At 35.3% G+C, this 19,517-nt stretch overlaps 2 protein-coding genes, 1 long non-coding RNA gene and 1 other non-coding gene across 6 annotated transcripts; all 4 read right to left on the minus strand.

Annotated features, from left to right (window-relative positions):
* Window positions 1-1,142: 1,142 nt before the first annotated feature.
* LOC129446879 (uncharacterized) lies at window positions 1,143-14,431 on the minus strand. 2 transcript variants are annotated; one of them, XR_012372782.1, is made up of 3 exons: window positions 13,785-14,431; window positions 1,547-2,244; window positions 1,143-1,444 (listed from the first exon to the last, which is right to left on the minus strand). It is a non-coding gene; the product is annotated as an uncharacterized protein (transcript). The 2 variants fall into 2 exon arrangements; XR_012372783.1 differs by lacking the exon at window positions 13,785-14,431 and adding an exon at window positions 2,407-2,570.
* LOC129446878 (uncharacterized) lies at window positions 4,738-6,276 on the minus strand. Its single transcript, XR_012372781.1, has 3 exons — window positions 6,024-6,276; window positions 5,158-5,861; window positions 4,738-4,984 (listed from the first exon to the last, which is right to left on the minus strand). It is a non-coding gene; the product is annotated as an uncharacterized lncRNA (long non-coding RNA).
* Window positions 9,859-13,216, minus strand: LOC129446880 (uncharacterized). The gene is made up of 5 exons (XM_055208294.2): window positions 12,903-13,216; window positions 12,607-12,744; window positions 11,980-12,012; window positions 11,861-11,892; window positions 9,859-11,049 (listed from the first exon to the last, which is right to left on the minus strand). The coding sequence occupies exons 1-5, from the start codon at window positions 13,087-13,089 to the stop codon at window positions 10,735-10,737; spliced, it is 705 nt and encodes a 234-aa protein (XP_055064269.2). The 5' UTR covers window positions 13,090-13,216; the 3' UTR covers window positions 9,859-10,734.
* A 603-nt stretch (window positions 14,432-15,034) lies between the features above and the next one.
* On the minus strand, window positions 15,035-19,240 carry ift46 (intraflagellar transport 46 homolog (Chlamydomonas)). 2 transcript variants are annotated; one of them, XM_055208287.2, is made up of 12 exons: window positions 19,089-19,240; window positions 18,503-18,596; window positions 18,343-18,419; window positions 18,111-18,259; window positions 17,810-17,884; window positions 17,535-17,628; window positions 17,309-17,437; window positions 17,098-17,216; window positions 16,957-17,023; window positions 16,818-16,878; window positions 16,056-16,141; window positions 15,035-15,348 (listed from the first exon to the last, which is right to left on the minus strand). In XM_055208287.2, the coding sequence occupies exons 1-12, from the start codon at window positions 19,200-19,202 to the stop codon at window positions 15,256-15,258; spliced, it is 1,158 nt and encodes a 385-aa protein (XP_055064262.2). In that variant the 5' UTR covers window positions 19,203-19,240; the 3' UTR covers window positions 15,035-15,255. The 2 variants fall into 2 exon arrangements, with proteins under 2 accessions (XP_055064262.2, XP_055064261.2); XM_055208286.2 differs by having other exon boundaries at window positions 18,111-18,262.
* Between the last annotated feature and the right edge of the window lie 277 nt (window positions 19,241-19,517).

Here is a 19,517-nt window from a genome sequence, read left to right on the forward strand (position 1 = left end):
TTTTTCACATTTAAAGGTCAAAAGGCAAAGTAACATCACTGACATGAAAACTTGACGTTTAGCATCAACTGCCACTGACTTCATGAAAAGTTATTTAATTGATATAAAAGACCTCTAGCAGAGTTTGACATACAAGACAAACCACCTTTTGCCCTCCCAAATACCCTGAAGGGCACAAGTCATTCATTTAATCAAAGTCTATGACATTCACTAATGGATAGGTTGTGACCTCTTGCAAACCAGGTGTTTATTATGCCTTCAACCTCAAGACTACAGCACCATGAAGAAAAAAAGCAAGCAAGTTCATGAGAGGTAACAGAAGTGACTGTTTTTGCTGCCATCTAGTGGTTGATTATGATATTGCTTGTTTTTCTCAGGCTTTGATGATGATGGCAAAGGAGACACTTTTTCGGTACCAGGTACGTCCTAGAAGAGAGAGAGAGAGAGAGAGCAACTGGGAAAAGTATTTATAATAATAATAATAATAGTAATTTATTATTATCGTTATTATTTATTTTAATATTGTTGGGCAAATGTGACCTGTGACTCTCCATTAACTCATAAATTCCATGGTCAGTTTCAACATCCCCTGTCAAATATATTGCCGATGCGACTATATTCATAACATCTCAGATATTATTTCTGGAACCATTTGGTTAATGTTTAAAAACCTACTTTAGCTCTGTTATGTTCCTCTCTGTTGGCTAAATAAAGTGATACTCATGTTACACAATGCATTTACAGTCCTGTATAGTCAGCAGTAATTGCATATCAGGTTTTTGTTATAAATTGAAATAAATAAAAGGGTAATAATAAGAGGTATGTAAAGACATTTTTAAGGAACTACATCTCTTCCTGTCTAGTGTTTATTTGTAGAAGTGACCTAAGAACAAAGCTGAGCTGAACTGTAAAGATTATTTGATACTGAAGGATTTATGATCATGTGAGTATCTGCATAAAGCAGAAATCTAGAAGAAGATGATTTATGAATATTTAAATCTACATGCAAGAAATAAATCTTAATGTGACTGTTAGATAAAAACCTAAACTCAATTGATGTTTCTCTTGATCCAATGATTCTGGTATCAGGGAGGAGAGAATGAACACACAAGAACACAAGAGTGTTTTACAATTGTGTTTTTTATTCTTTACCATGTACAAATGTATGTGTCATGAGAGAATGAAAAGAAAGAGATACTAAACATAGCATTGGAGCAGACAAAGATCATGATAAGGGATGTTTCAACCACAACCACAAATATACCCATTTCCGCCCGTTTACAAAGAATGAAGTGTCAGTACAGAAGACCTTTAATCATTTTTAGAAGTCAGTGATGCTATTTGTTAATGATACAAAACAACACAATTCCAAAATGCCTATGATTGTCAATCTTCTACTGTAAACAAAATCTGATCAGTTCGAAGTTTGTAGTTGGTTTTTCACCTTGAAATGACAGAAAAACAAAAAGTAGAACATTGTTTAATACTTTTTCTATTCACATATATGCAAGCCAACTTCATGTTCTGTTTAAAATATGATACTCACGATGCATGCAGCATTTCTCACAGATAACATTTGTGTGCGTTTCTGATTTTCCATATGCATTTGTCGCCACACAACTGTATTTTCCATCATCTGTTCTGGTCATATTGCTGATGTTTAGAGTCTGGTTGTTTTCGCTCAATGAGTGTTTGTCGCCTTCTAGAATGGGAGAATCTTCTTTCTTCCACATTATGTGTGTAAATGCGGTCACTTCACATGTGAGAGACACTGATGTGTTGGTGGTCCAGATGACCTCAATTCTTGTTGCATTTGGTGGATCTTAAAATGAATTGTGAACAAAACATACACTGCAATGAGATCAGTGTTGATTGTACAGTAAATGAATTGCATTTAATTAGCAGGAGGATATTTTGACTTACATACAATATGTAATGTAATGTTGAATGTTTTTGTAATTCCACTTCCATGAACTATAGTTTCCATAAAGACTCCTTCATCCTGTGCTGTCACATTCTCTAAAATCAGAGTGTTATTGTTCAAATAGAAATGAGCTTTTCCACAGCATGGATAGATTATGGTATTCTTAACCCTCTCTTTAGAAAACCAAAGACAAAGACAGGATTTGTTTAGGTTTTCCCATTCCACTGCCTGCAGATCTGTATATTTATCCAGGTTTTCTCCTGTCAGCTCAACTCGACTGTATAAGCCCGTCTGCACTGTGACTCCAAGAGTTTCTATCGCTGTCAAATCAATGTGTATCTCATTATAAAATCAATTTTCATGTGAAAAAATTTAAACACAATAAATCTACAGCATATCCATCTGTTTGTTGAAATGCATTATTAGGACAAATAAATAAATTACAGAATAAAGCCAACAGAAAAATGATCAACCATACTTACTAAAAATGTCAAAGAGAAACAGCCAAACATAATAATAACAAGATCCAGGCATTGTGAGTTAAGCTGTATTCTTATCCTGCTAAACTATTCGTGACTAAAACAATAAAAGCATCTAGATGGTCTACGTGTGATGCGTTAGACTTGTACTCTGACAAAGGAAATCATCAACCACTGAAAACCACAACAGGAAGAAAATAGTTAAGACAAATGGTATGACTGTTCTTATTCTCATTCATTCGATATTCAATGTACATGTATCAAATACAAAAAAAACTAATAAATTAGAGAACAATTGCTGTGGCTCCTTAACTTTTGTGTCAAAAACTGCTTACAGATATGGTTGCCGTGATTTCACCAAGTAAGATGTGATCCTGGATCAACGTTTTAATCAAAGATACCCCAACCTACCCTTAACTCAAACCCTAACCATTTTTAAACCCTCAAATTAGTGTATTTCTTAAAAGCCCCTAACCCAATCCTAAATCTAACATGCACACTTATCTTAATCCTGCAAGCTGATTGGTTAATGAAAATGTTGATCCAGGACCAATAATGCTGTTGATCCAGAATCACATCTTACTTGGTGAAATCACGTTCGCCTTACAGATATCTCGACGCCAAATATGACGATACTGTGATTGACCATTAGGTGTCAGTATATTTAAATGAATAAATGAAGTAGGTGTTTCTGGGTTGTGGCTAGAACCTTTAAAGGTGACATAGAATGATTGAACGGGGTATTTATCCTTGTTCTGTGATGTGACATGCAGACAAAAATATTTTGTTTGGGTCTGCAATGCCTTAGAAGCTTCCTAAAAACCTCTCTCAGATACCTCTATTAGGGTGGGGGATTTTAAACAAGTGGTTTTGCACCTATTTGGCTCCCCCTACTGACTTAACTTGCAATCTCATTACTGATTGGCTGACTTTGCTGCCACTCAAAACATGTAGCCAATTATTTTGAAGTGGAGGGGCAGTGAGATGCCTGTGATGTCATAAGCATCTGTTTTTCAGATTGGGCCGTTTTCTGGCTGACATTTCTAAAAGAGGAATTTCTATGAGACTGAGATGTTTAGCATGTCTAGAACTTTTTGTATGTTCGTGAATGCGGGTAGACTACCATTATTCAACAAAGACAAGGTTAAAAAAAATTTTTATTCTCTGTCCCCTTTAAGAAAATTAACCACTTTTTTGTGGTAAAAGTGTATACTGTAAAAATGACTTAGAATTTTTGTCTTGTTTTCTTTATAAATATCTAAAAATTCTTAAATTAAGATGAATATTCTGATAAATAAATAAATTACCTAAGAAAATAAGTTTTTAGACAAAAACATAACACAAGCAAAAAAATGAATGTAGCCTATGTTAATCTGCTCCTAATCTGCAAATGATACGCCAGTCCTTCCAGTTCACTTATATGGCACATCTTTATTTATTGGTTTCTCTTTTGTGTTCTGTTTTTTTACCATTGTCGCTTGGGTTCTGGCTTTGAGCAACTTTTTTTGTAGCATAAAATGACATCCTAACCCAAACCCTGATTCTAACCCCAACTCCAAGCGACCATGATTTTAAAATAGACAAAACATGAAGAGGTAACAGAAGTGATTGTTTTTGCTGTCATCTAGTGGTTGATTATGATATTGCTTGTTTTTCTCAGGCTTTGATGAATTGCTGATGATGGGAAAAGGAGACACTTTTTCGGTACCAGGTACTTCCTGGGAGAGTAAGACAGCAACTGATACGAGTATTTATAATAATAATAATAATAGTAGTAATTTATTATTATCGTTATTATTAATGTGAATAATGTGACCTATGACTTTCCATTAACTCATTAAATCCATGGTCAATGTCAACCCCTGTCAAATATATTGCAGATGCGATAGACTATGATTCATAGCATCTCAGATATTATTTCTGGAACCTTTTGGCTAATGTTTAGCCCTGTTACGTTCCTCTCTGTTGGCTAAATAAATTGACATATTTTACACAATGCATTTACAGTCCTGTAGAATCAGCAGTATTGCATATCAGGTTTTTGTTATAAATGGAAATAAATAAAAGGGTAATAAGAATAAATTTGAGCTGAACATAAAGCAGAAAACTAGAAGAAAATGATTTATGAATATTTTAAATCTACATGCAAGAAATAAATCTTACTGTGACTCTTAGATAAAAACCTAAACTCAATCTACTTTTCTCCGGATCCAATGATTTTGGTATCAGGGAGGAGAAAATAAACACAAAATCACACAAGAGTGTTTTACAATTGCGTTTTTTTATTCTTCCTCATGTACAAATTGATATTCCATGAAAGAATGAAAAAAAAATACTAAACATAACATTGGAGCAAACAAAGATCATGATGTGTCAACCACAGAGTTAAAAATATATCTATTTCCGCATGTTTACAAAGAATCAAGTGTCAGTATACAGAAGACCTTTAAACATTTTTAGAAGTCAGTGAAGGTATTTGTTAATGATACAGAACATATACACAATCCCAAAAGGCCTATGATTGTGAATCCACGTTTAGATCTGATCAGTCCGACTCCGAAGTTTGAAGTTACGTTCTCACCTTGACAGAAAAACAAAACGTAGATTGTTAATATTTACCACATTGATATCTGTATAAATACGTTTCTAACGATGTGTGCAAAGTTTGAAACACATTTTTCTGCAGCAGAGCATTACAAACAAAGTACATGTTCTTGGTTTTATTACTGGTTCTCCATAAAATATAAAACTTACTGTGCATGAAGCGTTTCTCACAGATAACATTTGTGTGCGTTTCTGATTTTCCATATGCATTTGTCGCCACACAACTGTATTTTCCATCATCTGATCTGGTCATATTGCTGATGTTTAGAGTCTGGTTGTTTTCGCTCAATGAGTATCTGTTGTCTTCTAGAATGGGAGAATCTTCTTTCTTCCACATTATGTGTGTAAATGTCGCGGTCACTTCACATGTGAGAGACACTGATGTGTTGGTGGTGCAGGTGACCACAATTCCTGTTGCATTTGGTGGATCTTAAAATGAATTGCGAACAAAACATACACTGCAATGAGATCAGTGTTGATTGTACAGTAAATGAATTGCATTTAATTAGCAGAAGGATATTTTGACTTACGTGCAATATATAATGTTATGTTGAATGTTTTTGTAATTCCACTTCCATTAACTATAGTTCTTTCCATAAAGACTCCTTCATCCTGTGCTGTCACATTCTCTAAAATCAGAGTGTTATTGTTCAAATAGTAATCAGCTTTTCCACAGCATTGACTGTAGTTTCTGGTGTTACCAGTCTCTTTAACAAACTCAAGACAAAGACAGGATTTGTTTAGGTTGGTCCATTCCACTGACTTCAGGTCTGTATGATTATCCAGGTTTTCTCCTGTCAGCTCAACTCGACTGTATAAGCTCGTCTGCACTGTGACACCAAGAGTTTCTCTCACTGTCAAATCAATGTGAAAAAATGTAAACACAATAATATATGTACAGCATATTCAGCTTTTTTAATACAAGTTAATTTACTAAAATTAAACAAATGCATTATTAGAACAAATAAATAACAGCCAACATAATAAGCCAACAGAAAATGATCAACTATACTTACTAAAAATGTCAAACAGAAACAGCCAAACATAATAGTAACAAAATCCAGGCATTGTGAGTTAGACTGTCTTTTCTATCCTGCTAAACTCTTTGTAACTAAAACAATAAAAGCATCTAGATGGTCTACGTGTGATGCGTTACAATTGCACTTTGACAAATGAAATCATCAACCTGAAAACCACAACAGGAAGAAAATAGTTAAGACAAATGGTAGGACTGTTCTTATTCTCATTCATTCAATATTTAATGTACATGTATCACATACAAAAAAATACAAACTGATAAATAAGAGAAAACTTGCTGTGGCTCCTTAACTTTTGTGTCAAAAACTGCTTACAGACATGACAATACTTGCATCCTCAATATATAAGAAATGAAATGCCAACATGAGCAATGTACATATGGGCACTATGAAAAATAATTCATAATTATTTTTACTAAAAACTATAAATAAGGGTTATGATGCCATCCTGCTTTGCGACACTTGAGACAAGGTAGTTTTGTTGGAGGAAAAGACCAAAATATCTCAATATTTATAAATAATTTCACCATGCATTGAGTTAACTAGATCATTGAGTTTAAATACACAAACTGAAACTTATTCTTTTCAAAGGTTCACAAAAAGGAATGAATGACTTCGCTGCCTGCTTGTCATTCTACATCATATCATTTTAATTGACACATCTACTTTTAGTAGTACTACTAAAAAGTACTACAATTCTGCTGATATGCTGCTGAACATCTAGGCCTCTTGTACAGATTTAAAGAACTGCTGAAGTGCTTTGAGATTTGCACCTTTCTTTGATGCGTTGATGTCATTTCCGTTGAACAGGAAGTTAGGTTTAAATAGCCTAAAATAGCCAACGTTTAGTTTCCCTCACAGTCAGAAAGCTGATGAGAAACTGTTTTGAGTTCTTATGTCTTATAAATGTGAGAGCACAGAGCACACTGGTTTATAGATGTCCTTAAGGCTAACTTAGTATAAGTATCACAGAACCAACACCCCGCACAGGGATTAGACTAGTCCTAGACTAAAATAAATGTAAGAGCTGTCCAAACTTAAAAAACAACTTGTACTGACATATCTTAAAGTACACCAGTGCCTTTTGTTTTGCCTCAAAATGCACATAAGTAATGTTTTTAGTAATGTATGTTTGTTAAAACTAGTTATATTTCCCAATCAGGTCTAGTGCTGTCTTAAGCTAATCCCTGTCCGGGAAACCACCCCATAAACACACAAACTTTAACATTCCAACATTCTTTACTAAATAGTATTATTCTGCATAATACTATAATAACAATAATTTAAAGAACCTGGAAAGTATTTTTAAAATTAAATTATAGTAGACTATAACTATACTTTAGTGTAAAATCTGAATCTAAAACCTGCACATTTTTAAATTCAGTAGAGAATAAAAAGCATGTGGAGCAATGAATTCATTTCTTGTTTACAGGTATGTCCAGTATTCCCACACTATGTCCAGTTTACAGCAGCATTCATTACAGTAATAAACACACACAGTCCTCCAATACATAAATGTAACAAATACTGTAGGAGCCATATATGGCAATACTGTGATTAACCATTAGGTGGCAGCATATTTAAATAAATAGTACACAGACAGGCGTTTCTGGGTTTTGGTTAAATAGGATACACCTACGACCAAAATCTTATGAAATCTTGCCGGATGAGCGCTGTTTTCATCCTATACTACCCCAAACCTGAACTTAAACCCAACATTTTACAGGATTTAGGCCGTAGCTGTGTATCCCATCTAGCCAGAACTTCTGTTTTCATCCTACCCCCAATCTAACCCTAAACCCAACATTTTGCAAGATTTGGCATATCTAGCCAGAATCGTGTTTCTGGACGTTTCTCAGGTCGAAGGCTGCAGCCTCCAGAGGTCGCATTTGTAAGCTGTATATTTCATGAAGACTGTCTTATTTCAGATTGTTAAAGAGTAACTAAACCCTTATCCAACTTTTTTTAGTTACTGATCTGTAAGAATGATGGTTTATTAGAGCTGTTTATTGATTTTAGTAAGTTTTTTGACATTTGGATATAAAGTGTTTCAATACTGCAATATATGGTGTAAAAACGTCTTAGTGCTGCCCTCTTCAGGTTGAACGGTGACTACTGCAGTTGAATTTTCCTATTGGATGTTGGGTCCAAAAAATGACTCGTGACGTAAGCAGGTTCAAGCTTACCACGCCCTTGTTACGATCTCACCACACACTTGTTACGAGCTTAGTTCGTCCCCTCTATCTCTGTTGGGATCTGCCCACTTTACTTGCATTTTTCAAATATTGCCAGTGGGTGGAGTCAGGCTCTGACCAGGGGTTTAGTTACGCTTTAAAGACTTTTTCCATGTTTAAGTGCTGTAATTGTGTCCCCAGTGCTTCTGTCAATCTAGATAATGTGAAAAATATCAACCCAGTAACTTAGTTTTGATAAACTAATCTCTGCAAGCATGTGAAAAAATTAGGTCACTGAAATTTGGGTCCCTTTGTGATGCAATAATACTGCCCCTTAATCTGCACTTTCCAACCATGGCACTGCCATTTAGTACAGAGATCAGCTCATTTGCATGTTAAAGGACCTACGCAAAAACGGCACATTTTTGCTCACACCTACAAAGTGGCAATTTTAACATGTTATAATAAATGATCTATACGTTATTTTGAGCTATAACTTTACATACACTGTAAAAAATCTATTTTTTGTTGATCTCCAGTCTACAGTTTGAGGAAATAAGTCTATTAAAATGCACCTAGATCCTAAAATTCTGCTAATACGAATGCTGCTGTTTTTAAGACATCTGGGCCTCTTCTATAGATTTAAAGACCTGTGGAAGTCCCTTGAAATTGCAGCTTTATTTAATGCTTTGATGTCTTTTCCAGTAGCAGAAAATTTAGAATATTCTAATTTGATTGAATTTCATTTTCATAGTGTTCAAATGTTTTATTCTCAACAATTAAAGTTTGTACTGTCAAGTTGCTTTTGAAGCATTTGATAAAATAAAAATTTAAAATGAAAATTTCATTATTTTTACAAAGATAAATTACAAAATATGTTTGCAGTTACATGTTAACAAGGTTAACAAAATGACACATAATGTGTTAAAAACAACACATAATGTGTTAAATAGTTTAACACAAAGCAATGTGTTAAAATTAACACACCCTGGATGTGTTAAAATTAACACACCCTGGATGTGTTAATTTTAACACATTGCTTTGTGTTAAACTATTTAACACATTATGTGTTAATTTTAACACATTATGTGTCATTTCGTGCTGATTTAGAGTTCATATAAATAAAAGGGACAACACAAGATGTGTTAAAACAACACAAAGTGTGTTGTTCTAAAAATAACACAGAGATGTGTTAAATTAAGGACATGACACTAGATGTGTTGTCCTTAACTAGACACAAGATGTGTTAATTTAACACATTCGTTTTAAGAGTGTACAATCTATTTTTTATCTTTTTTTTTAAACCAATATAAATATGTGCACCTCAGTGTATAAACCAAATATGTATATAATTTCTTGAACCCACGTGAACCATGCAGAGGCGCTCCCCAGTGTTGCCACCCTCATAGTTCTCATGCCACTCCATAAATAATTTTCTAGATCTGTCACTGATCATTTTCACTGAACAGGAAGTTGGGGTTAAACAGCCTAAAATAGCCAACGTTTAGTTTCCATCACAGCCTGCCACATTTTTTTCTTATAAATGTAAGTTTTGTCAATGTTTCAGAGTATAGATGTCCTTGGTATCATAGGTATCACAGAATCAAGAAAGTTAAAACACACAAACTTTAACATTCCAACTTTTTTACTAAATAGAAAACCAATTTTGCATAATACTATAATAATAATTTACAGGAATTCAAAACTAAAACCTGCATTTTTTTTTTATTCAGTAGAGAATGAAAAGGAGCAGGTAAATTCACATCTTGTTAACAGGTATGTCCAGTATTCTCACACTTTGCCCAGTTTACAACAGCATTCATTACAGTAATAAACACACAGTACTCAAATACATAAATGTAATAGCAAGTACTTGTAGCAGCCAGCCATATATGACGATACTGTGATTGACCATTAGGTGGCAGCATATTTAAATAAATAAATGGGTGCACCTGGAGTAGAGGAACAGGTGTTTCTGGGTTGTGGCTAGAACCTTTAAGAAAATTAACCACTTTTTATGGTAAAAATGTACACTGAAAAAAATGACATAGTACTTTCGTCTTCTTTTCTGTATGAATTTCTAAAAATTCTTAATTTAAGATTTCCTGATAAGCAAATTTACCTAAGAAAATAAGTGACAAACTAAAAAATTAAGTGATTTTTTACTTAACACAAGCAAAAAAATAAAGTATGTTAATCTGCTCCTGCTTTAATACAAGACACAATTCAGCATTCAAAGTCAGTGTCTGACTGAGACTGACTTCATGGCAACCTCTTTAATTGATATACAGGACCTCTAACAGAGTTTGACATGCATGACAAACTACAATTGCTCTCCCAAATACCCCGAATGGCATTTATTTAATCAAAGTCTATGACATTCATTAATGGACTGGTTTTGACTTCTTGCACTGTGCACATCTATTAAACATGACTTTCAAAGCCTAAGTGTTTATTACGACTACAAGATTGTAGCACCAGGAAGTACACAGCAAGTATAAAGTTCAACAAACAGATTAAGTGACTAATTTGCCTTCATCTTGTGGTTGATCGAGCTGTTCTGCTTGTTTTTCCTGAAGCTTAGATGAGTTGTCGCTGATGCAGGTTGCTTCAGATACATTAATCTTATTAGCATCAGGACACGGCCCGAACTCTTCATCTGAGCTGATGGGATACAAAATAGTTGTATTATTGCCTGCTGGTCCAATCTCAGAGTAACCAAAATCCTCAAGGTGTTTTGCTGCAGCTGAGTCCTGATTGGCCTGTCGTGGTTTAATGAAGTCTTTGTAGACGCATGGCAAAGGAACCACCTCTTTAATACCAGGTATTTCCTGGAAGACAAGTGTTAAGAGTTACAGACCTTATGATCTGAGGGTGTAAGCTTACATTTCTAAAATAAGTTTTGCAGACAAAATTATAATTGTGCATATATAATCATTTCTTGAGGTCAAGGAGTGACAAGAATAGATGGAAACTCATTTAATTCCAGCATCTGTAAGGTTTCATCCTGATATGGTTTTTAAACAGAAAGTACACTACAGTATTGTACCTAAATGGTAAACCTACCGTCCCAGTGACAGCATTAGTACCATGTTTTATGACATTTAAGCTGCTTGATTTATTGACAAGAGTGCATTTCTGTCAATTTTCGGCAAAGGGTATCGTAAAATAATGCATACCCGTGGAACATTTCTCAACCAATCAGAATACAGCATTCAACAGATCCGTGGTTAATAAATTTAGAGTATAATGTTGTGTCTAAAAGCATCCACAAATTATATTTTTGGCATTTTCTAAGTAGTTACCCATTGCCTAGAATTTGCTAAATCTCATTCTTGTCATTTCGTCAAAAAGCTTTTCTGCACAGGAATTGAAACAATATTAAAGGAAGTCCCATCTATTATTACCTCATTGGCTATTTGGTCCAAGTCATCAATTACAAAAAAAATCTAAAATAAAATTGTTTTGTCTACAAAAGTAATTTCAAACATTTAAACATACACTTTCAGAAGAAAAGACTTAATGAGAAGCACTTTTTAACATTATTGTAAAGGCCAGTTATATTGTGTATGACTCAAGTGAATTATAAAATGCTACATTAATGTGCAATAAAATCGTTTATGAACTCTGATTGTCCATTACCTCATAAATTCCAATGTCAATGTTAACGTCCCCTGTAAAGTAAATCACAAAGTGAGACTATAATTCATGACATCTCAGATTTTGTTAATTTTTGAACTATTTGTTTAATGTTTTAATACCTGCTGTAGCGTTGTCATTTTTCCCTTTGCGGCCTAGAACACAAAAAATATGCGTACAAATCAGCTTTTGACACAAAACATATTACAGTCCATTTAGTCAGCAGTAAATGCATAGCAGGTTTTAGTTATAAAGGTTATGTGGGGAGTTTTTAGGGAACTACATCTGGTCTTTCTGTGAACTGTTGCAGAAGACTTAGTAAGAATACATGACGATGGGCCATTGAATTATAAGGAAAATAATGCACACCCAAGGTGCAATGTGGCACGACGCGACGCGGGTGTGCATTATTTTCAAATAATTCTAAGGACCTGAGTCAATTATTCCTATTTTTACACATTTTACACTGAAGATTTCTCAGCCAATCAGAATACAGCATTCAACAGACCCATGGTAAAAAGAACAATTAAAGTTGAGCTGTAGACATTACATGATATTATTCAAAATAGGAGTCCTTGCATAAAGCAGATGTCTAGAAGAATAACACTTATGAATGTCCCAGACAGCAGACGACTCTGGGCTTGATCTGCACCAGATCCAGGCCGAAGTCAGCGGATCTGGTGCGGCTCCAGCCCCTAGTTGTCTGCTGTCTATGTTAGTGTAGGCTACTTGAAAAAAGTAAATCTTACAGTGACAGTATTTGATAATGCCGAAGAACACAATAGACAGCCCCAAAATGGTGATGATTGAGAGTCCACTTGGAAACAAAACCTGACTAATAGTCAAATTGCTGTTATCATGTATGAGGGAAGGAGTTGAGGTTTTACCTTGACAGAAAAACGAAAGTAGAACATTGTTTAATGCTTCTTTATATTCACAGTCTTGAAAATGTGCAAGTCAACTTTTCTGGTGAACAAAACCTTAAGTCTTTAAATGTAAAATAAAGGTAATTTTTATTAATGTTCTGTTAAAATATGATACTCACAGTCCATGCAGCATTTCTCACAGGTAACATTTGTGTGTGTTTCTGATTTTCCATATGCATTTGTCGCCACACAACTGTATTTTCCATCATCTGATCTGATCATATTGCTGATGTTTAGAGTCTGGTTGTTTTTGCTCAATGAGTGTCTGCTGTCTTCTAGAATGGGAGAATCTTCTTTCTTCCACATTATGTGTGTAAATGTCGCGGTCACTTCACATGTGAGAGACACTGACGTGTTGGTGGTGCAGGTGACCACAATTCCTGTTGCATTTGGTGGGTCTTAAAATGAATTGTGAACAAAACATACACTGCAATGAGATCAGGGTTGATTGTACAGTAAATGCATTACTTATGAATTAGCAGGAGGAATTTTTGACTTACATGCAATATATAATGTAATGTTGAATGTGTTTAGAATTACACTTCCATTAACTATAGTTTCCATAAAGACTCCTTCATCCTGTGCTGTCACATTCTCTAAAATGAGAGTGTTATTGTTCAAATAGTAATGAGCTTTTCCACAGCATGGACTGTAGTTTGTGGTGTTACCAGTCTCTTTAACAAACTGAAGACAAAGACAGGATTTGTTTAGGTTTTTCCATTCCACTGACTTCAGGTCTGTATGATGATCCAGGTTTTCTCCTGTCAGCTCAACTCGACTGTATAATCCCGTCTGCACTGTGACTCCAAGAGTTTCTTTCGCTGTCAAATCAAGGTGTAAATTCTTTTGTGAAAACAATTTAAGTACATATATGTACAGCATATCTATAGCCTTTAAAACAGGTATTTACTGATTTACTGATCTCAAAATAAATGCATTAATAGCTTAAAAATAATTAAAACTCAGAATGAAGGCAAGATAATATGATCAACCGTACTTACCAAAAATATGAAACAGAAAGAGCCAAACAGGAACATAACATCCAGGCATCGTGAGTTAGGCCGTCGTCTTATCCAGCTAACTTAACATTTTATTATCATGTGTAACTAATTCATAAAAGTCTCCATAAATGCATCTAGATGATGTACGTGTGATGCGCTTCACTTGCAGTTTGACAAATGAAACCTTCCCCCTCAGAATCATCATCCACTGAAAACCACAACAGGAAGATAAAGGGTAAGACAAAGTGTAGGCGGACGGGGCTGCTCTTATGAAGATTAACTCAGTACTTCATGTACATGTCATGTGTCATAGCAAAACACCATAACATAGAGGACAGTTGTTGTGGTTCAGTACAATGTTTAAAACACTTGTGTTGTGTTATTGAATTGCATCTGTTAGAGGTTTGGTAATTAAATGGCACACGTAAGTGTAAAAGACTTTCTATGGTTTTCATGCTAATGCAATGACTGTTAACCCAAACAATAAATGTGTTTATATGTGGGAAGATGTTATGAAAAAGATTCTCTAGTTGTGACCCAGGACCACAAAACTGTGGTCTTTTGGTAACTTGGGTATAATTGTAGCAATAGCCAACAATACTGCCCTACAAAGGCTAAGTGCAGTATATACGCAAACACTGAAACCAAGAAAATTACCTTAAAAGTTTTTTACACCAGCCAGTCAAACATGTTACTGTAATTTTGGCACACGTTTCTCTGAAATGTGACAAAATTGAACCAGGACACTTTGTCACAAGACACAACAGATCTCACAAAGCCCATTTCAACCCTTAACTTTTGACCAAATGCGTAGTTACTGCGCTTTGGCTTTGTAGGGCAGAATACATTGTATCGAATTTGTCAGATCATTACACGAGGATACTTTGTAACTTTTCTACCGTTATCATCCAAACCTTTTTTGTGAGTGGATGCAGTTGCTAAAAAGCCAATTTGGACAACTTTAAACGCGATTTTTCTTTGTACCCAGAGATTCCAGATTTTCATATCGTTGTATCCTAACAAACCATACATTAATGCAAAGCCAATTTTTTCAACTTTCAGATCTCAATTTAAACTCTGGTTTTGTGGTCAGGGGTCACATTTACTAAGAATGATAAACATGGGTTATGATGCCATCCTGCACTGCACCACACTTTGTTGATTTGGTTAACAAGTGGAAATGAACAAATAATGCACTAATAACTTGTCATTTTACATCATATAATATTTTGAGTGACAAACTTCCCATCTACAGTTTGCGAAAATAAATCTTTATTAAAATGCAGTTTGTGTGTTTAACATTATTACAGCCATTATATATTATGAATACTACTGTTCAGACCAAAGATATAGAAAATAAGTACAATTTAAAGTATAACAACATATAACAAACTGTTGACACAACAACTTAAAAAAACAAACAGGATGTAAGTAAATAGGCCATGCACATCAAGTCATGAGAAGAGCCATCTCAGTCCAAAGTGAGTTTCTCTATTTCAGCAGTGGCTGTATGTGAAGCAGATGGTGTGTCAGACTTCTGGCCCTCTTCTACAGATTTAAAGTGCTAATCCCAAGAGAAGGAGAAACCAATAGTGAAAAATCACTGATGGAAACAAATGACCTTAAACATATACCATATTTTCCGGACTATAAGTCGAACTTTTTTCAAAGTTTGGCGGGTCCTGGAACTTATAGTCAGGTGCGACTTATACGTTAAAATTAATTCATATGAACCAAGAGAAACCATTACCGTCTACAACCGCGACAGTCCGCTCTATGCTGCTCCAGTATTTATGTAATTTAATGGATTCAGTGATGTGGAATGACTTCGGCATCTTGTTGAACTTGATTTGTCTTATTTTGTTAATTTAGCATATTCAGCCTCCCAGGTATGTTCTGTACAATAGCTGTGTTAGCTGAATAAATGTTAATGTTACCTTAACATGTACGTACACCTCTTCGGCCTGTTGTTCTGTGTGCTATTGTTAAATTGAACAACTTGCCTTTCCAGATTAAATGTCTGTTCTTGGGCTTGGATTTTGTTAAATGATTTTCTAAATAAATGCGATGTATAGTCCCTTGCGACTTATATATGTTTTTTTCTCTTCAAAATGCTTTTTTGACTGAAGCGACTTATAGTCCGGAGCGACTTATAGTCCGGAAAATATGGTAAACACAAACTTTAACATACAAAATACTAAAACAATGATAATTTTCATGATCTAAAAAGTATTTTTAAATGACAAACCATTTAGAGTTTCTGAATCTAACCTGTGAGTTTTTGAATTCGGAGTAGAGTGTGAACAGGACGTGAAGGGAGTGAATTCGGTTTTTGTATATAGGTATGTCCAGTATTCCTAAAACAGTATACAACAGAATGCATCAAACGACACAGGTATTAAATACATATATGTTTTGCAGTGGCGGCTCGTGACTGTTTTTTCCGAGGGGCGCAAATTCAAAATAAGTGTTCGGAGTGTCGTGTGTTGCTCGTGTTTTCAAAATATGTGTTTGTTGCGTCATGTAAACTGATCCAGAACCATGTGCATCACGTGTCCTGTCAAAATAAGTGCCCGATGCACACGCGTCACAACCGTTTATGATAAAAGAGACGTGCTCACGTTCACAAAATACATGGCAGACACTCCCTTAACAGTAAACTCTATTTACGCATGAGATTATGCGAGTATCTGGCAACCGCAAGCGTTTCTTTTATCATAAACCCTTTAGACGCCTCTGCAGCAGACACTTATTTTAACAAGACACGCGATGCGCATAGGTTCACTCGACGTGTCACACACGGTGACTTCATACATGTCGTGACGAACTTTGCATCGTGCGCCCTCAAAAAAAGAAGTCACCGGCAGCCACTGATGTTTTTCCTATAGCTCAACTGGTAAAGCATTGTATTATTTATTAGTGACCCAGCTCATAGGTTCATTACAGACCTTGTAATGCACTGTAAGTTGCTTTAGGTAAAAACGTCTGCATAAAAAATGCAAAATGTAACAAATAAAAAATGTACCAACTTACCACAAATAATGTCGACATACGTTGCCAAATCACAGTCTATGTCTGCTGTGGGCAGATTTACCTGGTGCATAGGCAAGTAAATATAATGAATATGACACAAAGATGATATGATTAAAATGTATATTACTTGAAAGCTAACCTTTCCCAAAAGCTCCTCAAATTCAGGTGGCCACTCCTGCATCAGGCTGTCAATGTCTGGCATTGGTCTGTGGAAACACCCAAGACTTTAGTTACAAAACGACTTGGTTCAAAGCACGTAGGTTATTCATTAGGTTCTTGCCTGGTGTAGTGTACGGTAGCTGGAGGTTTGGACCGATGCAGTTCACTAATGCTCTCGATCCAGTTATCTATAGCTTTGGGATTTTTTTCAGGGTTTTCAATGCTCTTAACTTTTACTTCCTGTGAAAAAGATGTGCATCACATTCTCAAATCTATTCTCAGCTGTATAAATGCATATGAGATTCTGTATTGAGTGTATTGCGTAGTCTCACAGTGGCATTGTGTTGTTTGCTGTTTTCAGACAGCCACAAGGAGAGCACCGTGGGATCTGACTGCTTTGTGCACGGCTCATCCAGAACCAGGAGACCCAAATTATCTGGCTTGCCATCTGGTCGCGGCACCTGCGGATAAAAGAAAAACTTTACAGAAAAGTTTCAATTGAAATTTGGAGACCGTCATTTACAGGTCAAACGCTTAGGTCCGAGAGGTGTCACTTACTTTGAGAAAAGCATCAATATCCCCCACAGCTGGAATAAAGTCAGGGATGAAAGGCTTTAATTTGTGGTCAAGGTCTATCGTCTGTGGGGTGTATCTTAAAGAAACACAACACATCATTATTAACCGTAAGAACCAGGTAAAATGTGATCTATAAGTGATGGGTCCATATTTATTTGGAAATTTCATTTTACACGTATAGATGTATTTTTAAATGTGATAAAGTTCGTGGTAGGACCTTTGAAGTAGGATAAAGTTGTGGCAGGACCTTTTCTTACCGTGTGATGTACTGAAACAGCTCTTTGATCTCTGCTGTCACAGGAAGATGATCATAATCTGCTGGGTCATATGCGCTGTGAGAAATCATGCACACATATGTTCACATTACTTTATCCCATGATAAAATAGTACATTGTTTTTAAGATGAACTGATAACTATAATGCTCCTAGTAGTTTCTATAAATACATGACTGATACTCAAAAACAAATAGTTTCTTATGGAACAAACTCATAAATATTTTTCACATAGTAAAAAATGTGCCAGCTAATGACAGTTATCTCTTAAATAGGGCATCCCACCCTTCCAAAGCAGACCCAGGCTCCCCTTCCTCTTCGTCCGACTCTGTGTCATCAGAATCATCATCTTCGTCGTCATCATCGTCATCTTCCTCCTCCTCTTCCTCATCATCATTAGTACCACGAGATCCAGATGGTGGCTCTTTCTTTCTCTGCTTTCAGATACACAAGTTATTCAAACGAAGTATTCAATAAATTCCTTTGTAGATAAAAAATAAACAGGATTGTATTTTACTTTAATGTCATCTTCCAGTTTGTGACCAGTGTAACTGGCCATGGTGCTCTGCTTCTGCCTTCCTGCCCTCCTTGAAGCTGCATTTCAGAGACATTGGCAGAGCAAACAGTTGGCAAATGTTACATTAAAATGTGAAACAGTGGTAAACAGTGGGTCTCACCTATTTGTCGTGGGGTTGGTGTGTGCACACTGTCTGCTTCGTCTGCGTTCACCTCAAAACTCTCGTCGTATGGCTGGTTGGCTGTCAGTTGAATCTTTCACAATGATGAATTATTTGATCTTTTGTTATAATAATAAATTAAAACTAGCTGTCAACAGAATTTACTTAGTATTTGTGGGTATTATTATGATTTTAATATCTTAAAATATTATCTAGGTTTAGGCAGCTCACTACGTTTGGAACATATTTAGTAAAAGTCTGTTTGCTGCTAGTTTAGCTATTTAGCTAAGCAAGTGATTATTATAAAACACCAAAACAAGCATGCAGCAAGTAACTATCTAACTTTTAAAGCAATATGTGACTAAAAATAAGTAAAGTCCGTTTTCTGCATAACGTTAACTTTAGATTCATAGTTTTTGCAACGTGCGGTTACGCACAGATAAATACATCGCAGATGTCGGCTACGCAAACATTTTTAAACACTATTTAATACATTCGTGATCGTATTATGAATGTTGTTACATATACATCGTGTTATCAAACATTTTTGTTGTAAATATTAAAGATTTGTAGGGTAAAAACAAACCTTTTGTCGCTCAGACCTCTCCATGAAAACACGGTGTAGCGTTACCAAGGGAACTGATCTCGCGAGATTTCTAGCGGAAGTGCGAGACTGAGGTCTCCTTGTGCAGATTTGCATTTAGTCAAACACATATAAAATGTATTAAATGAAATAGTTTTACCACAAGTTTAACATTATATAATGTGCAAATTTAACAGAGTGTATTCAAATAATCTATTAAAATGTAATGCCGTAAATGTAATGTTTAAAGTGAACTATGGGCTCCTGAACTGAGCTACACAACCCATAGGGTTAGCAGCACCATCAATTGACCACACTAACCTAAGTTTTGGGGGACATATCTATCCCCTCAACGTCTATAAAGCCGTGACAGCACTGATTCAGACACAGTTGTAATACAGATCAGCTTTTAAACAGGATGTCGCACCTCAT

The sequence above is a fragment of the Misgurnus anguillicaudatus genome, chromosome 12, assembly GCF_027580225.2.
Source record: "Misgurnus anguillicaudatus chromosome 12, ASM2758022v2, whole genome shotgun sequence".
Classification (NCBI taxonomy): Eukaryota; Metazoa; Chordata; class Actinopteri; order Cypriniformes; family Cobitidae; genus Misgurnus; species Misgurnus anguillicaudatus.

Excerpts from the sequence above, each read along its gene's own strand:
- ift46 (XM_055208286.2), bottom strand. The coding sequence starts at position 19,202 with ATGCAAATCTGCACAAGGAGACCTCAGTCTCGCACTTCCGCTAGAAAT. Across the intron at positions 17,629-17,809 it reads CTGTTTCAGTACATCACACG|ATACACCCCACAGACGATAG; the intron begins GTAAGAAAAGGT and ends TGTTTCTTTAAG. Across the intron at positions 15,349-16,055 it reads CCGAATTCAAAAACTCACAG|CACTTTAAATCTGTAGAAGA; the intron begins GTTAGATTCAGA and ends TCTTGGGATTAG.
- LOC129446880 (XM_055208294.2), bottom strand. The coding sequence starts at position 13,089 with ATGTGGAAGAAAGAAGATTCTCCCATTCTAGAAGACAGCAGACACTCA. Across the intron at positions 12,745-12,902 it reads TGAGAAATGCTGCATGGACT|GTAAAACCTCAACTCCTTCC; the intron begins GTGAGTATCATA and ends TTTTCTGTCAAG. Across the intron at positions 12,013-12,606 it reads CATTATCAAATACTGTCACT|GCCGCAAAGGGAAAAATGAC; the intron begins GTAAGATTTACT and ends TTTGTGTTCTAG.